This window comes from Phyllostomus discolor, chromosome 5 (genome assembly GCF_004126475.2).
Source record: "Phyllostomus discolor isolate MPI-MPIP mPhyDis1 chromosome 5, mPhyDis1.pri.v3, whole genome shotgun sequence".
In the NCBI taxonomy this organism is placed as follows: domain Eukaryota; kingdom Metazoa; phylum Chordata; class Mammalia; order Chiroptera; family Phyllostomidae; genus Phyllostomus; species Phyllostomus discolor.
In genome coordinates this window covers 155,861,533-155,881,366 of record NC_040907.2, presented here as the reverse complement: position 1 = coordinate 155,881,366, position 19,834 = coordinate 155,861,533, and the positions used below count along the sequence as shown (strand labels likewise).

The following is a 19,834-nucleotide window of genomic DNA, read 5'->3' as shown; positions in this document are numbered from 1 at the left end:
AAATTGTTCTTTATTTCAATTAGTGTATCTTTCATTTCTGACTGGGTCTTTTTCATGCTGCTGAGGTCCTCACTAAGTTCCTTGAGCATCCTTATAACCAGTGTTTTGAAGTCTGCATCTGATAGATTGCTTATCTCCATTTCATTTAGGTCTTTTTCTGGAGTTATGATCTGTTCTTTCATTTGGGCCATGTTTCTTTGTCTCCTTGTTTTGGCAGCCTCCCTGTGTTTGTTTATATGAGTTAGGTAGAGCTGCTTTGACTCTGTGTCTTGGTAGTGTGGCCTAATGTAGTAGATGTCCTGTAAGGTCCAGTGGCACAGCCTCCCCTATCACTCAAGCTGGGTAGTCAAGGTGTGCCCTTTGTGGGGGCTGAGTACACCCTCCTCTTATAGTTGATCCTTGGTTGCTGTTGGCAGATCAATAGGAGGGATTTACCCACACCAGTCAGCTGCAAGGACAGGCTCTGATCACTGACCACCAGCCTCCACCTTCGTGGAGGATCAGCCCCCATGTGTAGGGCAGGCTGGTGGTGCTCCCACGTGGTTCTATAACTGTTCCTTGAGTGCACTGGCCCTGGGGTGTCCTGGGGGGTGTAGTCCAAGGTCAGTCCTCACCTGCATTTTGCCTGGAACACCCTGTCTGAGCTGTAAGGCGATCTGAGATAGCTGCTACTTGTGCTGGGTTTGGAGATTCCCAGCTGAAGCCAAGCTGTGACTCTAACACGGCCACTGGTAGGACCCAATAAAGCCAGCTATTCCTTGTTTGATAGGATTTAGGAGCCAAGACAAGACATTCATATGGGAAAGCTGCTTGGGTGGGCCCATAAATTGGGTGGGGTAGAGCTTCTGTGGATCTCCAAGGTGGGTCACACATTGTTAGCCATGTTGATGGAGTCTCAGATATGGCATCAGCCTACCGGCTCTGTGGTGGGGAGGGCTCAGCAAAGGGACAATGGCTTCTGCTCACCCTGATGCCAGACACTTCAGCCTCTTCCTACATACCACTGATGCCTTTCAAGCTGCTTCCGTAGTGTTGGAGCTCAAAGGGAGTGAGTCTGAGTAGGTGAGTTCCCCAAAATGAACTGTTTAAGGCTCTAGCAGCCTCCTCCACTGACTCAATCCCTGCTGGTTTTCAACAGCCAGAAATTGTCAGGACTTATTTCCTGGCACTGGAATGTTGGACTGGGGGGCCCTGTATGGATCTGTAACTCCGCACTCCCTAGATATCCTTCCCAAATTTTTATCCACATGGGTTTGGGGCCAGCTGGTTCTGCGTCTGCACCCCTCCTACCCATCTGGATGGATGTGGTTTCTTCAATTCTATAGCTGTCAGACTTCCATTCAACTCGATTTCTGATGTTCCTGAGTGACGATTGTTCTATATTTTAGTTGTAATTGTGATGTGATTGTGTGAAGAGGTGGGCCATGTCTGCCTACATTGCCATCTTGACTGGAAGCCCACAGCTAGTCTTTAGGGATCCTGGAAAGCCAGGTGTTCCCCAAGAATTCATAAAAATTATCTAGACTGGTGCAAATTGACCTTCTAGGGAAGTCCAATGGTCCCACGGATGCACCTGGAGTAACAGGGCCTCTGGGAGTCCACACATGTGTGCGGAGGCTACGTGGCTGCTGATTTGAAGGGCAAGAAGATTCTTAACCCTCCCCAACAATGTCTCACTCCATTTTTTAGGTGGCTACATGCCTAAAATCCTATCACTAACATGTCACTTTTGGGAGTCAGCATTAATATATCTAGTTACTTCATTTAAAAAAATGAATCCCTATCCCAACAGTTACTTCACATTTTCAGTCATTAAGATCTTATTCTGAAGTTAGTTCACCCACTCTTTCTCCCAGGTGGATTTGACCTGGCTTGGGTCAGAATGGGAGAAAGAGGGCAAGATCACAGCTTTTCTGGAGTTCAGACCACTTGACCCCACACCCCCACATGCCTAGCTACACCACAAATCATATACATTGGAATTTTGACTATTCTGTGGCAGCAAGGAAGAGAAATACCAAGTTGTGGCAGTTCTCTGGTTATAAAAGGTAATAGAAGACAAGAAGTAATAAAAGGGGACTTCTGCCCTGGCTGGTGTGGCTCACCACAAATATAACCACGAAGCCACCCCTAAGAACAATGGGTGGCTCAATGGATTGAGTGCTGACCTATGAACTGAAAGGTCAGCGGTTCAAGTCCTAGTCAGGGCACATGCCTGGATCACAGGCCATGTCCCTAGTTGAGGGGTGTGAGAGGCAACCAACTGCTGTTTCTCTCACACATTGATGTTTTCTCTTCCTCTCTTTCTCACTCCCTTCCCCATTCCCTGAGAACAAGTAAATAAAACCTTTAACCAAAAAAAAAAGGAATTTCTTTTACAATGACTTTTGTTTCATTTCCCCATGGGCCCAGAAATGGTTAATCCTCCTAAACAGGTAGGAGAAAATTTCTGCCTCCTATAAAGTTTGATTCCTGGAGGCAGATTTTTTTTTAATCCAGCAAGTGTCAGATAATTGGAAGGGTGGAGTAACGCAGTAAACCACGACACACCTTTGTCAGGACTTGTCTGGAAGCAAAGAACTGAAAGAAACAAGGGGGAGAGAAGAAGTGAACATTTTTGAAAGATCACTCAGCTTTAACGCATCTTGGCTGGGTCTGGATAAAAAAAGTGGGAACTGCAAACGTCTAGAAGGAAACATCAGGGGAAGAGAGAAGGCAGATTTATTCAGAGTTATTTCCCACTCCTTCAAAATCTCAAACGAGGTAAGTAACAAGAAAAACTTGACCTTTCTCCCTTGTTCTGAGACTTGGTTTGAGGTTTGCCGTTTAGAACTTAAATGTTTGTTGGAGCAAATAAGATAAAGTTGTTGAATTTCAAGTGTTCTAGTGAAGTGGTTAATTGATCCTAAATGATTACTCTGGTTTATGCATTCTGCTTAGGATAGGTCTTTTAAAGGAATAACAAGAAAGACGCATCAGTGGGAAAGAGAAGAAAAAGTTTAATTAAGATAAACTAAGCTCTAGTGGCCAGATTTTATGTATTATTTTCAGTATTATCAAATGGCTTGTGTTACAGTATTTCATTTAGAATACGATAAGAGTTTATAATGTCTCCTCTCTCTCCCTCTAAGCCTCTCTCTCTCTCTCTCTCTCTCTCTCTCTCTCTCTCTCTGTGTCCCCCCACTTTCTCTATTTCCCTCTCTCCTCTTGACAGCACAGTGAGGTGTAGGTAAGGGGGGCCTTCTAGAAGCAGCCCCTGAGCACCAAGTGTTGATATGCTACCTAGACCTCAGTGCTGGCAGGTTCTGATTAAGCTCAAAAGGCTGGGTGAACATTGTTGTTTATCACGCTCTAAAATTACTACTTTCTAATCTAAAGGAAAGTGAAATATCTGGAATGATATAATTAATCAAGGAATTTCCTGGAGGCAAATGTAGAACAAAGGAAAAAAAAGAAAAAAAGAAAAGAAATTTTGCATGTGTCCACACTTTAACTGGCCAATTTGGCCCCACAAAATCATTTTGGGGTGAGAATTACCAGCTTAGGTGTCTCACTGTACCACATTAACTACTGACAAATTACCACTTCACTTTTTAAGTCATAGGCAAAGCCTCTGGCACATCGCTTCTTTCAAGAAGCAGTTAATCAGTAGCCAAAATTTGGATTCATTATGCCCACAAAATGTAGTAAGAGTTTATGAAGAGTTTCATTTGAAAAGCGGAGTTGCTCCTTCCACCTCTGTGTGCTCTCTCTCAGAGCTAAGCCGCAGAGCGCTGAGTCAGAACTCAACTAAAGCCGGCGTCAGCCCCTTCAGAGCATCAGAGAAGCCTGCCGTATTCTCAGGCCCTTCAAAACACTCATGAAATTCTGAGCATGGAAAAAGCTACAGTGGACAGTTCTGACTTACGCTTAGATAGAAAATCCTTATTTTAGTTCAACTGATCAGATCCTAAGAACTGACCTCCTTCTTAGATGATACCTGACCAAAAGAAGTTTGTGTCTGCCTGGTTTGGCTCATGTGTTGTTTTTAACAGCAGTAGGATTTAACCAAACATGGCTGCAAGCAAGTGGCATAATCACAAAGGTGGTGCTCAAGCTTCCCCCCTCCCAAGCTACAAAAATCGAGGATGCCAAATACTGCAGGTGGGCAAGCCCATTGCTGGGGTGGAGACAAAATCTTCCGAGGCAATCAACCCCAGTGCACTGGTTTTCTTTGCTGTCAAACTGCTTGGTCCTCCTGTGCTCATGGATCAACAGCTAGTGGATGGTTTTTGGTTTTTTGTTTTTGTTTTTTGCACTTTGGCCACTTTGTTGTTATTTTGATTTGAAACTTAAAGTGTACAGAGATTGGAGTAACAGAAGCTGTAAAAATACTTACGACACCTTAGCAGGGCATAGGGACATTTATTTATTTATTTATTTATTTTTTAAATTTTAATCATTGTTCAAGTACAGTTTTCTCCCCCTACTCCCATTCCAGCCCACCCACCCAACCCTCCGGGACATTTATTTTTAAAATAGAACGCAGAAAGACACTTAGCTTCTCTATTCCTTTCTTTGTATCAGAGACCAAGTGTTTAATGAGGCGTTAGAATAAGATTAGGTCTCCGCCATGGTTTATCGCTGCTATCCTAGCTGGTGAGTGTGTTACACCCTGTCACCACTGGACCAGTTTTAGGTGGATGTCACATCATTTAAAAGAAGTGGAAAGAAAAAACTCATAAAAGTAGAAAAATGATTTTGAATTGCGTTTTCTTGCATCAGAAAATGACACATGGGATCATTTTTAACATCTTCAATGGAGCATTAACTAGGAAATAACCACGAAGCTGCTGCTGAGAACCATGGATGGAAATTAGCATACTTTTGAAATTGAGAACTTGAGTTATCTGCTCATCCTCAGTTCTCGTGAAGTGGCCCAAATATCCAAGAAGTTAAAAATTATTCTACTTGGCTGCGCTCCCAATAAGTAGTGTTTAGAGAGGAGAGCACACGGCTGAGCACTGCTGGGACGGACAGGGCCGGGCTCGTGCCTGGGCATGTAGTTTCCTTTCCCTAATGTTAGTTATACTTTTTAGAACTATCGGCATTTAAAATGTTTTAAGAAAGAAGTCTTGTGGTTATACTGTAGGTTCCACAGGATGGTTCCAACCTAGGTTTGTGCCTCAGCCCCTCATTTTCCATTTGATAACCCACTTACAGAAAGTTTCCTTTCATACTGGTTTGAAGGAATTGATCACCCAACACATTCATTCCTGGCTCTTCACACCATCAGTCTGGGCGAGAACTTCAGCAACGTCAACAGAGCTCCGTCCTGTACTTTCCAGGCCCAAGAAAACATCTGGCTTGGTCATGAGACATATTTGAGGGGCTTCAGGCTGAGGGAGAGGCAAAGGGCTATCTACTTACACCCACCTAGGGCATGTTCTATCCCAGGGTACCCGCCAGTAAGGAGCCCCCAGTCCTCTGGACAAGGGCATCTGATTTCTTAGCAAGCTATCTCTCTGTGCCCTCTGGAAAGCAGGAAATGCTTGGCTTTCTGTTACAGATCTCAAGGCTCCATAATTAGGGTTTAAGAAAAAGATGGAGGGGCTCAGAAATGTCTGTTATTTTTCTGGGTATAGAAAGAACAAGAAAACACTTGCCAGTTTTGCTGCTGGGACCCTTTGACTCATACCAAAGGGAGCCATCACGAGCCTGCCTTGATGGCTACAAGTGGGGTAAACTCATCTGATCCCCAATGTATAGGCTGCCAGCAGCAACTTTCATTAAAGGATCAAAATAAGCAATAATTTGTGGGAAGTAAAAGTCTCCATGGATTGTTATAAACAGTTCCTCTCAGGGTGATATTTCATGTCAGTTCAGGTGCCATCCTAGGTGCACCTACAGGCAACCAGGTGCATTTGAATGTTTACTCTGTAAGATGCCTCCTAGTTCACAGTTAATGACCAATTAAAAAAAAAGTGGGAAGGGACTTCAGAGATACCAAGGCAATTACTGCTTCGACAAGGAATTTCAAAGAGGGTGTCCGGCTGTGTGTAGGCTGGCGTGGCACCCACCATGCAGGTTGTTGCTGGAACACAGACAGTCCCAGGCCAGGTTTAGCCTTCCAGTGAGGCTGGACTCCCTTGTTAAACTGTTTATGGAGCTCTCCTCTTGGCTCTGAAACACATACCTGCAGAAAGGCCTTCTGTGGCTTCTGAGATCCACCTAAGAGTTTTTCCACGATGCCTCATTCCTTGCCTAGAGCTGGGTTTAAAAAACTTCAGTGACCAAGAACTTGGCACATTCAATCAGGCTCTGAAGCTAACTGTGCCAGCTTTAGTTAACTCTACTGGGTATTTGACCAGCTGGTCTTATGTAGTCTTGCTTCTCAAGCAGGGAAGTTACTCAGGACTATATTATGACTTTCATGGGCCCTCAACACTGTTGTCTTTGGGACCCCCTTTCTCCATTAAAAAAAAAGAAACTTTTAAAAATTGTATTTATTTTATAACCGCATTCAAAGGAAGTAATCCAGGTTGGATTGTGTCCATTTTTCCTTTTGATTTTACTTTTTGGGCACCTAAAAGTATGATGGGATTAGGCACTGAAGTCACCAGGCAAGGAAAAAAGCTTGGAAGAAGAGATTTTCAACTATGAGTTGTCCTGAGCAGAAGTGGCTTGCCCCAGAGTTCTAGAATCCAATGTGAACTTCATCCCAAAAGTAACCTCAGAAGAAGGGAAGGTTGGGGGTGTAGCAGTGGGAGGAAGAGGACTAAAGGGAGAATCGGATTTCAAGTCCTTCCAGAACCTGAGGCAGGCACCTATAGCCAAAAGAGCCCAGCTGGGCCGTGTAGTCCTGTGCATTCAGACCTGACCCCATCTGCAGCCACCCTGGGATGTCAGCCCTGCCTCATCCCGTCCCCACCCCAGGACACAGTGGACAAGATCTCAATGACTTTGCTCCCCAGAAGCACAATAAGCATGAGGGGAGAACATAGCTAACCTCTATGAATATGTATTTCCTACATATTTCAGTCGATTTTACATATACTTTCTTCATCTATTTTTTCCATTTATGTCTGCAAAAGAGCACTCTAGGGCTGGTTTGCCACGAAGAGGAAGTTTTGTATTGTTAAAAATGTGAAGTTCCATATAAGTATGACCACTGTAATGATTTTTATCCTGATCTCAATCCACTAAACACCATTCTCACACCTGAACTCTAAATAATAAAGCATAAATGTCATACATTCATAGAGCTCCATACAGAACACTGAACGTTCTGGGATAGATCAAAATGAGTTAGCTGAAAGCACTAAGTGCTTTGACAGGTAGATATCCTTCAGCCTTTTGTTACTTTGGCAAAGAATGGAGGTTTTATGGTCAAGGTCAGGGCAGCACCTCTTCTATGTAAGCCTTTTAATGACCAGCAGGGGGCAGGGAACCTGCTCACATGGATCCTGAAAAATAAGATCTAGGTACAAGGAATAGAATCCAAATTGGCACTATGACATTTCTCTCTATTTTAACTAATACAAGTGGTGGGATGACTCATAAGAATATGCACCTGAAAGAACTGTGCTTTGAATTCCAGGAACTGAGTTTCAGGTTCTCAGCTTGAACAGTAGGAATCTGCTTTCGAAAAGTGAAGGCAAGAGGCACGATTGTTTACGGTTTCCGGCTTTTCCCACAGTTGGCTATGGTATGGATGTGACCAAGAAAAACAAGCGAGAAGGCACCGAGGTCACCGAAAGAAGTAAGAGCATAATATATATGTCATTATCAAAGTAATACAAATATGGAAAGAGTAAATAATTCATCCCTAATTCCACCATAACTACTGTATCATTTTTTTCTGTTTCTTAATTTTTTTGTTTTTGTTTTAGGGGTTTTTTCCTTGCTTTTTAAAGGACTGTGTCATTTTAAAGGTATTCCTAGAAAGACTTTATTCCTTCCCATAGGGTGACTTTTGTTGACTTTTATTTTAATATACTCATAATCAAAGTGTATTCTGCTTTTTCCTCAAAGGTGAAAACTGCCATAATAACATAAACAATAAAATACTTAAATTAAAAAGATGAAAACTGTCACTTTGATATATAGTTTTTATAACCAGCATTTTTAATGGTTAATAACATTCTCTTGAACAAATTTTCTGTCATGTATTTAACTATTTCCTTATTTAGGGATATAGGGCAACAGAAAACCAAAACATTAATATCCCCATTACTGAAGGGACAAAGTTGGAATAACAATAGTGTCACGGTTGCAATCTACACTGAAAATTAAAACCAGACACATTTCTTTCATGGAATGGCCTAAATAACTTCAAAGACATTTAAACTGTCCCCTTAGCAGCTCTAACTCTCACTCATCCTGTGACTTTCCTACACCTCCAACAAAAAATTTCTGGCTCCACAGACTTAGAACTTTAGGTTAAGTAATAATTTCTCCTCACATGTCGAATCCCAAAAGTCCGTGCACTGAGACTTTAGTGAAAGCTCAAAGCTATTATTTGAATCAAGCTACCACTTTAGTCTGAAAAACCACTTCCCTTTGTGCACGCTGTGCTGTTTCTGCTGTGCTCCTCACTCCGTGCTTCTACAGCACAACCAAGCTCGTCAGGGAAATGCGGTGTGAGGACAGAAAGGGCAAGGGGCTGGCAGTAGGCCTGGCATGGGGTCGGCAGTTGCGAGCAGCACAGCTCCGAGTGGCCCAGAAAGGTCCCTCACCATCTTCCATCTTTTCTCCTTTCACCCCAACCCCATAGCCACATGCATGTGCACATGCACACCACACACACACACATATATACCTGGGCTTGCACACACTGTGCACAACACACACACGGAAAGCTGGATAGGTGCTCCTTTAGGTCCAACACAGAGGTAGATAGTGGTGAAGTCATGGTGAGGGTCAGAGTACAAAATTGGCCCCACTGTGGTTTGGGGACTCTATCCCCTTTCCCATGTAGCCTCAGGGGAGAGGGTGACTCAGGAAGGCATGAAATTTTTCTTCTGTTGTTTAAAAATAACAACAACAACAACAACAACAACCCCATAAGTTTCTGTGACCTCCATAGACTCACCATCACTTGGAGTCTTGAGAAACTCAGTTTGGGGAGGCAAAGGGACTGTTTCTTCAAGTCTCTCTTTGATGTTCATCTATCCCTGATTTCACCAAACACCAAATGTGACTTCCCGACCCTTCTTCCTTCCTGTATCTCCTCACACTCAGAAATGGCCCTGCAGATTTTAGAATGAGTTATGATGCCCTTGGGACACCCCCAAATTCATTTTAAGAAATCAAGGTAATTATCCACTTCACAGTGAAACCAGCCAGGATGATGCCCTGGCCCCAGCTGAACGGGGTGGCCGTTTGGAAGGGGCCCTGCAGAGGGAGAGCGTGACGTGAGCACTTGACCATGACTGGAGGTCCTGGTCCTCCTTCGAAGGCAAGTCCAGGCCTGGACTGGATCTGATTGTTCAAGGAGTGACATTGACACCAAGATGACTTATTTTTCAAATCTGGGTAGCTGCCTCCTTTGGGTTCCAAAGGGACATAAACTTATTTTCCAGGCACATTAAACTCCACTGGTATTGCCCATATTTCCATGTATAGTGAGGCAGATCACACACCTTACCGCACAGTATACAGAAATCTCTGTCCGAGCTGATTTACTGCACCTGTGACAGATACGAGACTTTGCCAAAATGCAGGGCTTTCAGTGCATTACATGAGATCTCATCTTTTCCTTGTCTTTTTTCAGTTGTCACCGAAACAGTAACTACAAGACTTACATCCTTACCGCCAAGTAAGTGACAGTCTCAAGAGCTTTCTTCTCAGTGAGTCATGTGTGAAGGACACTGCGTGCAGCCTTTTTCCCAGGGGCCCCCACGCGCCAGTGGAGCAAACCCACAATATCTGAAATCTCTTTTTTCTTTACAGATGACATCAATTGATATACCATAAAACCCACCAGTCTGATGTGTGTAATTCAATGGTTGTTAGTTTATTTGCAGACCTGTGCAGCCTTCGAAACAAATCTAATTTTAAAGCATTTTCATCACACCAAAAAGAAACTTCATGGCCATTACTAGTCACTCCCCATTCTCCCCTCCTCCCCAGCCCCTGAAAGCCTCAAATCTACTTTCAGTCTCTATAGATTTGCCTGATCTGGACACTAAAATGTTGAAAATCTCCTACAACATGAGCATGGGGTGGGAGCAGGGAACCACCAGGGAAGGAGGCTTCTGTTTGAGCCCACTTTTCCCTCAAGAGGTCCTTATGTTCAGTGGATTCGATAACAAGAGATCTGAGCCCTAAAGTAAGTCCTGCCCCTCCCAGGAAGCCCAGCACACAGAGGAAGGGGTATGTGTGCAAATCCCACCCATCAGCACTGGAGGCTGGAGCATGATGGGCTGCCAGACAGAACACCAGCAGCACAGAGCTGTCACTCATTTCCCCAAAACTTGTAGGGGCTGCCAGAGCTGGGGCACTGACCAGGCCTTTGGTCAGCAAGCCCAACCCAGGTCCTGGCCTCAAGGAGCTTTTCATTACTCCCTACCTTTTCTAATATTTAAATTTTCCTAATAAACAACCTGCTATACTTCCCCCAGAAGATGTTCCTTTTAAATCGGGTGGAAGAGTTGCTGTAGACATTTGTTATCAGAAGCAAACGAAACAGGAGCCTGGTGGCTTGCATCGCGGATGGGAAAGGGAGCCACACCAAGGGGGCTGTGGTTGAGAAGCCAGGGAAGGCTTCCTGGGGCAAGGGATGCAGGGACCCTCTGGGCTGACTCCACCCATAAATTGTCACCTGCTCTTCGTTTCTGCAGAAGGGGGGACCAGCAATGGCTATGCTAAAACGGGGTCCCTCGGTGGAGGGAGCAGCAGGCTGGAGAAGCAGAGCCTGACCCATGGCAGCAGCGGCTACTTAAACTCCAGTAAGTGCCTGCTGGTGGGAGGGTTTGGGGAGGAGCAGACAGCGGGAGAGAGTCCAGCAAGGAGAGGGACAAAACTGTCATCCATCCACATGACCCAAAGGGCTATGTAAATGACACAGAACCCAGGAAAGGCGAGACTTTCAAATCATCTGCATTTGATACCTACTTAAAGTGGGATCAGTTTTCATTGGCTCCCTAATATAAGTACCATAATTAATTAAGGAGGGCTTCATGAGGAGGTGCCTCCTTTCCCACTGAATCACTTGTGTTAAGCTATCTCTTCTAGAGAAGGGTGTGCACATCTCAGGGTTTCCAGTTTCAATGAACAACAACTAAAGGAACTGAAGGATTGGCTCCCTGTGCGCAGGGAGCCTGATCCCACGCTGCACGAGTTTCCACTGGGCAAGCATCCAGCACAGGGCCATTGTTCCCCATGAAACGCTCTTTGATGTTGGCTTGCTCACTGAAATAAAACAAAACAAGGCAAGGGGGAAAAACAAGCACACACATAACCCATGAAGCCATTAAAAAAAGAAAAGAGGAGACCCAAGATTGGCCAATGGTCAGGTTGACCAAGAGAAGCACTTGCCCTCATCTGTTCAGGAACCTTCCACACTGGATTCTGTTCTAGTCTCTCCAGCAGTGTGCTCCCATTAAATGCCAGGTCCTCGAGAACAGTCCTGCTGGAGCCCCTCCATAGCCCAGTGCATCGAGGACTCCTGCCTTCCAGTGGTCAGCTTGGGGAAGAAGGGCGGGAACAGTAATGCCACCGCCATTCCTGGGCAGCCAAGGAAATGCTAAGGGGAACCCTTTCAGTGCTGACACCCCCTGGCCCCTCCATAGGCCCCCTCTCATGATGAGCAGCCTGGTGTACTCCGTTAATATAAGGGATAGCAATCTGCTCCAGTTCTGTGAGGACTGACGCTTCTCTCCACTTGCAGCTGGAAGCACCCGGGGCAATGCCTCCACCTCCAGTTACAGGAGGGCTCATTCCCCTGCCTCCACTCTGCCCAACTCACCAGGCTCAACCTTTGAAAGGAAAACTCACATCACCCGCCATGGAACATATGAAGGTATCAGTCCCACAGACTTTGCCCCCTCACGTTTCCCTCCACTCTTCCTTTGTTTCTTTTAAGGACTTACTTGGAGATTTAGATAATCTATCCATCCCTTCATTCATTCATTCATTTAGCATGTGGTTATTTTATGTGTTTGACACCACACAGAATGCCTTGATGGACACTTGAATGAATCAGACATGGAGCTTGTCTTCAGGGAGCCTATAGTCTAAAATAGACAAGTTAAAACAACAGATAAAAACTATAATGCAAAGTATAAGGGGGTTATCATCTCTGGCTGAGACTCCAAGGAAGAGTCCAAGGGAAGGTAGCATCTGAGCTGGGCCTTCATGATGTGTAAGATTTTCATACCCAGAGGTGGAGAGATGGGGCGCTCCAGGCTGTGGGGGCAGCAGCACAACAAAGACAGGCAGGAGAGGCTGGGCCTAAGTAGCAAGCAGCAGTGGTGCTTAGGTAAGAGGGCTTGAGAGACTCAACATCAGTGCTAGGCTAAGATGCTTGGGCTTGACTCTGCATATAGTAAGAAGCCGGAGCAATTCTTGAGCAAAAGAGTCAATCATATTTGAGGTCCAAGACTAGCACTCTGGATAGCCACGTGCAGGAAGAGGTTAACACGATAACCAGTTAGACTGTGCTCCTTTGTCCAGGAAGGGAAAACTTGGCTGGGACGAAGGTCGTGGCAGTGGGGGAGGGCTGGAGGAGCTGGAGGGGAGAGGGATTGCAGAGGGGGAATTGACAGGCTTGACAATTGATTAAATGTTGAGAAAAAGGGGTGTCAACAGGTCAGAAATAACAGAACTAAAACCAATGAATCACTAAAATAGTAATTAGTCCAAGTTTATTGTGTGCACACCACAAAGACAGTTTGCAGACTGGGAGCACTCAAAAAAAAAAAAAACACAGAATGAGGTTCCAGGGTATATTGTTACATAGCAGCTCATGTATTCTTCATAGTGACTGCTTATATTACTACAATTTTCTTCAGTGATAGGGAACTGGTCAGTGGTTACCTGATATTAACTTTGGGCAACAGCTTAAGTTTTGCTTATGATTTTCAGAGGCATAAGCCAGAAGCAACTCAAGTTTAGTTATCTTACAAAATCAGCTAAATTAAGCTTTGCTTGAATGATTCAATGGTTTTGTCTGCTCAGGGAATTTGTAAGGCTGGTCTCCATTTGTTTTTGAATTTTACAGGAGAGAAAGGAATTAGTAATTCTGCTGAGATTTGAAACACAGGTGACTGGGTTCATGTTGGTGCCAACCATCGCAGCAGGGAGCCCGTGGGGATGAGCTCAGTTATTTGGTCCTTAAATACAGCTGCTGGTGTGGTTTTCAAGTGGGAGAACCAAGTGGGTAGTGGGACTCATAGGACCGAGCTCGGGGAAGAAGTCAAGGCCAGATACTCCATCTGGAGTCATTAGTAGGAGGTGGAAAACTGAAGGAGCTAGCCAAGGAACAGAGTATAAAAAGCAGAAGAGAGCAAAGCAAGATAAATTGGAGGAAGGAGAGAAAGAACCCGAGGACATGGAGGAAGAGGAGTCTTTGAAGGAAGCAGGGGCCCAGGGCAGCGGGAGCCCAGGAACAGGCTGTGTCATTTCAGTCAGCGCGAAAACGGGCTCAGGGTCACAAGGAGAAGGCAGGAGGCAGGTTACAAGAGCTGCTGGTGATCTGAAGAGGAGGCAGTTTTAGTGTAAAACAGACTAGCCAGGCAGCAAGAGGGTCCAGTAGTGACTGGAGAAGTAAGATTAGGGGTGGGTACCCCTAGTAAGTGATTTAAGACCCAGAATGGCCAGGCGGCTTTGGGGAGCCCCAAATCTAGGTGAGGTGGGTGGTATCACCACAACACTTTCTGATGTTAGGTCTGCGTGGGGACTGGTACCCCCTTTTTAACAGGGTCCACACTTGGGATGGCCTTCACAAGGTCAGAGACACCCTAGCGCAAACAGCATATTCACTCCACCAGGGCCAGTCCACCTGCACCAGCACTTACATAGGGCAAACAGTTGAGGAAATAAAAACAAAAAAGAAATAAACCCTGCCCCCTGCCCCCTGCCCTCCTCTGTGCAAACCTTGCCCCACTGAGGGAGACCAGGGACCAGACTGAAGTGCCACAGCCACATGCAATAGGCAAAGCAGGTTTAAATTGAGAGCCTGCTGAAGAGCACCTGTCATCCTCAGAAAGGAGGGACCCAGCACCACCCTCTCTCTCGGAAGCTGTTTGGGTTCAAGTGATCATTGGTACAGGCAGACCTCAAAGATGCTGCGGGTTCAGTTCCAGGCCACCACAATAAAGCCAGAATTGCAATAAAGCGAGTCATAGTCTTTTCACTGGTGGAGGATCTTGCCTTCAGTTTGCAGAAAATGCAACACCTGTGGAGCACAGTGCAGCGAGGTGTGCCGACACTGAGTATTTTATCCTCTTTCCAGGGAGCTCCAGTGGCAACTCTTCTCCGGAGTACCCTCGGAAGGAATTAGGTATGTGCTTTCCTTATTTTCTGAAGAGCCAGTCAAAGGAGGCCCTGGGAAAGTGCCTGGGGTGCGGGAGGAGGGAGCATCGTGGGTTAAATGGATTCTTCTAACAGAGTTTAACTTCTGCTGACCTGTTTTTCTTTTGCTTTTCATCCTGAAACATTTAAGGTGGCTGTCAACCACATTAACTTGCCATCATAGCCTTTGCTCATGAGGCTTCTGAAACAGCAAGCTATTCATACAAGGCTCAGGCGTGGATAGATAAGCCCTAAGGCCAAGCAACTTTCACCATAGTGGCTTCAAAGGGGCACGTGTTATGCTAAGTGAAACCCAAGTATCTTCCCTTAGCCTTAAGTCTTCCGTCCATGTTCTTAGATTCTCACTGTGCATATGAATTGATGACATGATCATTGCTTGTACAGAGGTTATACTTTTATTTATTTACTTTCAGTGGGCAAACCACAGCAATCTCTAATAATAATAACAACAACAACAACAAAACTACAGAAAAGATCTGGCTATCTGTCTTTCGATACATTTGATGAGTGTGTAGTCAGCCAGTCCAAATGGATCATGCTCCCAAATGGATTGCCTCAGCTAACTTAACACTTTAAGCATGAGCTAACTTAACATTCATTTATCTGCCTTAACACCCTAAATGCACTGGGGCCTTGCAAAGCTCTCTCTGCCTTTTGGCTATGTGGTCATCATTTATTAAGCATCCACTAGCCTTAAGGAATCCTACCTGGAAAAAACGTACTGTGAAAACAAACTGCTCCCCCCACCCAAACAGATCTACCCCCATGGCAAAAATATTTAGCAGGCCACCTATTATATGTGCTCAAGATAACTCTTCTTTGTTTCTCAGCATCCACTTCAACCAGAGGACGAAGTCAAACACGAGGTGAGCTCTATCTCTGGGTTCGATTCAGTTCCTTCAACAAGCATTTTCTGAGCATCTAATGTGTGTCCAGCCTTGAGCCAAGAAATGGGAATGAGTGCAGATGAATAAATAAGGCACAGTTCTGCCCTTGAGGAGCCCACAGCATCCTGGGAATCTTCCTCTGGCTCTACCAAGATGGGAAGGGTAGATCTGAGGGCAGTCTCACAGACACATGAGGCAGGAATGAAGATGCGTGGTAGCCACCCAGGCAGTAGTTGGTTCTGCTGTGGATTATCTGAAGATGCTGGCACCCCATCTTGTTTCACTTCTAACCTCCTGGTGGACTCTCACAAGATGTGCTATGGTTACCTTTATGCATCCAAACTGAGCAAAAGCTCCTCTTTTTCCAATTATTCCAGGGGACAAAGGGCTCTGTGACAGTTTTGCATTCTCCATGTCTGCTGATGGGCAAGGCTGTAGGAGACAAACGTGGTCCCAGGGAAAGCTGCCCTCAATGAACCTGATGAGGAGCAGTGTCAGGCCCATGCGAAAGGCAAAATCCTTCCCAGGGTTTCAGGAGTTCTCGATGGCCAGCCTAGACTTCCTATGGGTCTTACTGCACCAGTGACTTGAAAGTTAGGAGCATACAACTTTTGGCTGATAGTCGAAAGATGGCAGTCTTCCATTTGGAACTAATAACATTAAACTACCTACACTCTGCCCTTTTCATTTCTGAAGAGGCCAAAATGGCTAAGTAAACACTGGAGGTTTTAGAATTCCCTCACTGCTACCTGAGAGACCCTGGAGGCAGGAAGCAGCTTGGTTCTGGCAATTGGGAAATGAGTGATTGGAAAGGGGTTTGCCATTGATGGTTGCAATGGAGCCACCCTGTTCGGCCTGGGGGTTTTTCATCAGGACATCTCCAGGTGGCTGGAGGTGTGCAGTGGGCAGGTTAGGGTATAGGGGGAGGACGTCTCCTTTTGAGCAGTACTCGTCCTGAGTACACCTAGGTTTCCTGCTGCTGGGACACAGAGGTCTCAGAGCTCAGTGTCAGGCACTGTGACCCAAGTTCCTTCACTCACAGCCTTCTCCGTGTCTCCCCTTGTACAGAGAGTGAAATCCGAGTGCGACTGCAGAGTGCGTCCCCATCGACCCGATGTAAGTGGTCACTGTCTTGCTGAAAAGAAAGGATCTGGGAACCCAGGGCTCTATGTATGTGCATGCAGTCACTCAATCAGTAAATGTCTCTAAGGGCCTTTGGTGAGAGGCACCCTGGGCTGGGTGCAGGGGGGAAGGAGCTGAGTAAGTCACCATCCCTTCCATTTCATCGTTCACAGACTAATGGGGACAGTCAACAACCAACCATGACAGCTCGGGGAGCGGAGGGAGCCGGGGTCCTGGGCAGCCTTCCTGGGTTGGTGTCTGAAGGGCGGATCAGTCAGGCTCCGTGGGATGAGCCAGCAGAGACATATGAGGAACCCATGATGAGACTCTGGAGAAACGATATATGTGGCTAAAGGAAAACAGCAGGAGGAGACCTAATGGGATGGTTAAGATTAGGGAAGGTCAGAAGTAAAGTGAGAGAATTTTAGCTCAACTTCAAATGTCAGGGATTCCCCAGTCTCAGTCTGCTGACTGTGTTAGATTTCTGTTGTTCTTGTTGAAGGTTACGTGACATTTTGAAACAAGCCCAACTGTTAGGAAGGGAGCCAAGTACAAAGAGTAGGAGGAGAAAGAGCTGGGTGGGTGGCTCAGGAATCAGAGATGGGCACTTGCCCAAAGAGCTCACTCAGTGCCTGGGGTCATGGAGTCTCACCCTAAGTCCGAGGATGCCATCTCCTCTGAGCTCTTCCAGGCTTAGGGTTGCTCAGTCCAAAGGATAGGGATCTCAGGGGAAGGGGTCCCGGGCAGTCCTCCAGCACTAGTTGTCTGTGAATCTTTGGGTCTCCTCTTATGCACTGCCCTTGCACCAGGCTTCCCTCCCCACCTCCCTCCTGTCCTGTTTGCCAGGCGGGAGGCGCAGGGAGTCTGCTCCACTATATCACCTCACTACAAATAATATCAGCCAGACGGACTTGAAATTAACTCACACAAAGCAGCACAATGTTTAGGAGTGGGCCACAAATTCCTTTGACACTACAGAGCACACAAGGTCAGGGGCCCGACACCTGAGATGTCCTGTGCAGGGGCTGAAATCACGACTGGACCCTTTGTTTCAAGGGGCCTGGTTCTCTCACTGCCCTGGGTGTAAATTTCCCTTGATCCAGGATGACAGTGTCTTCCAGCCACAGAGTCATCCCTGTGGTGCCTGATGAGGTATAATTATAAAATGTCTACCGACGACTTTGACCTCCTTGTAGAGGCACTAGATTTATGAAGCCATTAATATTACGAAGTGCCAGGTTAATAAGTGCTATAAATTGACAAAATGTAAAAGTCATAAGGCTAACCAGAAATGCCCCGGCATGAGAAGCAGATGCCACCCTCCCGCACATTCAGAATGCCATAAATGTAACTCCCACTGCACTTGGACTCTGGAAAAAGTCCTGGGCCCAATGAAAAACGTGAGGATTGTTTTACAGGGACAGAACTGGATGAAGTTAAACGTTTGCTCAAGGGGAGCCGATCGGCAAGCGTGAGCCCCACCCGGAATGCCTCCAGCACACTCCCCATCCCTAAGAAAGGCACCGTGGAGACCAAAACTGTGACGGCGAGCTCCCATTCAGGTAAGCCCCGCAGCCCAGGGCCGCCATGGAGGGAAGGGAACAAGGTGGCATACTGTCCTGGCCCAGGAACTCATCTGTACCCTGGCAGGCCTTTCCGGCTGTGGCAAAACACTGCCCTTGATGTGGCATGAAAATGTGGGCTGTGCCCTTCTTACGCCCGTCTGGTCGGCCATCCCATGTGCACGCTGGGGTCGGGCTCTACATCCTAAAGAGTCTCTCCCAGAGATTCTTGACAACTCCTGGGAATGTGCTGGCCAGGTTTCCCAAGTGGAGACTGTTGGGAAGATTTGCCGTGTTTTCACGCTTTCATTCAGTGCATGTTTGTTATGGGCCTCCTCCATGCCAAGCACCAGGCATTGAGGAAAGGCAATGAACAAGGTAGACACAGCCATTGACCCCGTGGAGGTGAGGGCCTCTAGAGGGAGTCAGACAACCAAGAGGCCGAAGTGAGGTCAGATGAGTGTTGTTCAACACTCATGTATCACGTGCCTACCAGGTATAAGGTAGGCTCTGTGGAGGCACAAAGAACAATAAGAAGATTCTTTGGGGGAGGCGAGGAAAGAAGCTTTCCTGTCATTTGCTACTGGAAAAAAAAAAAACCAGACCCTGAGATTATGATCTTCCTTCCATTTTTGAATACAAAACCATAACCTCAGAGCATGTTATGACCTGCATAGCTAGCTCCATCTCGTATAAGGAATAGGCAGAACTGGCCTCAGATTTGAAGAAGCACCAAAACCCTCTCTTGGGGGCAGAGTGCCCCTTGGGTCTCATTGGTAAGGAGAGTTGAACCAGAGAAGGCTGCCATCTGTGTGGTATGGCCCCGGAAGTGATGGCTCCCTACTGGTGCTGGCTGCGTGCCTGGAATTCTACCATTGGCATTCGCTGTGGGGCCTCATTGGCTCTGAGGTCTCATTTGCTGCTCCCCAGTATCTTTGAAGGTGGAGACAGGAACAAATAGAGAGTGAGAGCACTGGTGGGGACAGCACACCAGGAGGTGGGGAGGGGGACTTAGCAGGAGAAATGGGTGACCCCAGGGCAAAAGTACCTACTTTAGATTTCATCAAGAGCCAACAAGAATTTCTAAACCAAGAGATCAAGTTCGTACCAGCTCCAAGGCTCCAGACAGATGTGGGGTGACTAAGAGCCTTGGTTTGGCCTAGACATTGCTTAGATATGGGACCTTCGGGCTAAACCAGGAAAGTCCCAGCAAACCTAGCCAACTGGGTCGCCCCAACACACAGTGCTGCTTTGTCCCTCACTGAGGGGGGTGTGTGTCTGTCTGTTTCCAGTGTCTGGCACCTACGACACAACCATCCTGGATGCCAACCTTCCCTCCCACATGTGGTCCTCCACCTTACCGACGGGGTCCTCCATGGGGGCCTATCACAACAACATGACAGCCCAGAGCTCATCCCTCCTGAACACCAACGCCTATTCCGCGGGATCGGGTATGTGACACACAGTGCACACCCCCTCCCACCTCTGCGCCCACCACACTCTCACCCGAGCCGAGTCATCCCGCTGGCACGCACTGTCCCAACCCTGGCTTCCTAGGGAGGCTTTCTGTAGCCAAACACCCGAAGGTGATTCCACTGGAACTTCGGTTCAGTTCAATCTCTGAGGTGTTTCCTTTGGTGGGTCCCCATAAAAGTGCATCAGAAAAAGAGGAACGGGAAAGAAAATGAAAATAGATGCAAGAAATCTACTTTCACTTCATGTGGATTAACTGTGATCTCGAGCAAG

At 46.5% G+C, this 19,834-nt stretch overlaps 1 protein-coding gene across 2 annotated transcripts in view; it reads left to right on the top strand.

The window, feature by feature from the left end:
* Positions 1-2,567: 2,567 nt before the first annotated feature.
* Positions 2,568-19,834, top strand: part of COL17A1 (collagen type XVII alpha 1 chain) — a 49,159-nt gene continuing 31,892 nt past the window's right edge. The window contains exons 1-10 of one of the 2 annotated variants that reach the window (XM_036027259.1): positions 2,568-2,763; positions 7,679-7,741; positions 9,755-9,799; positions 10,824-10,931; positions 11,873-12,004; positions 14,438-14,485; positions 15,348-15,383; positions 16,473-16,520; positions 17,945-18,088; positions 19,381-19,539. In XM_036027259.1, coding sequence (XP_035883152.1) covers positions 7,690-7,741; positions 9,755-9,799; positions 10,824-10,931; positions 11,873-12,004; positions 14,438-14,485; positions 15,348-15,383; positions 16,473-16,520; positions 17,945-18,088; positions 19,381-19,539 — 772 coding nt within the window. In that variant the 5' untranslated portion in view covers positions 2,568-2,763; positions 7,679-7,689. The remainder of the gene's footprint in view (positions 2,764-7,678; positions 7,742-9,754; positions 9,800-10,823; positions 10,932-11,872; positions 12,005-14,437; positions 14,486-15,347; positions 15,384-16,472; positions 16,521-17,944; positions 18,089-19,380; positions 19,540-19,834) is intronic. The other variant, XM_036027257.1, reaches the window with a different exon arrangement.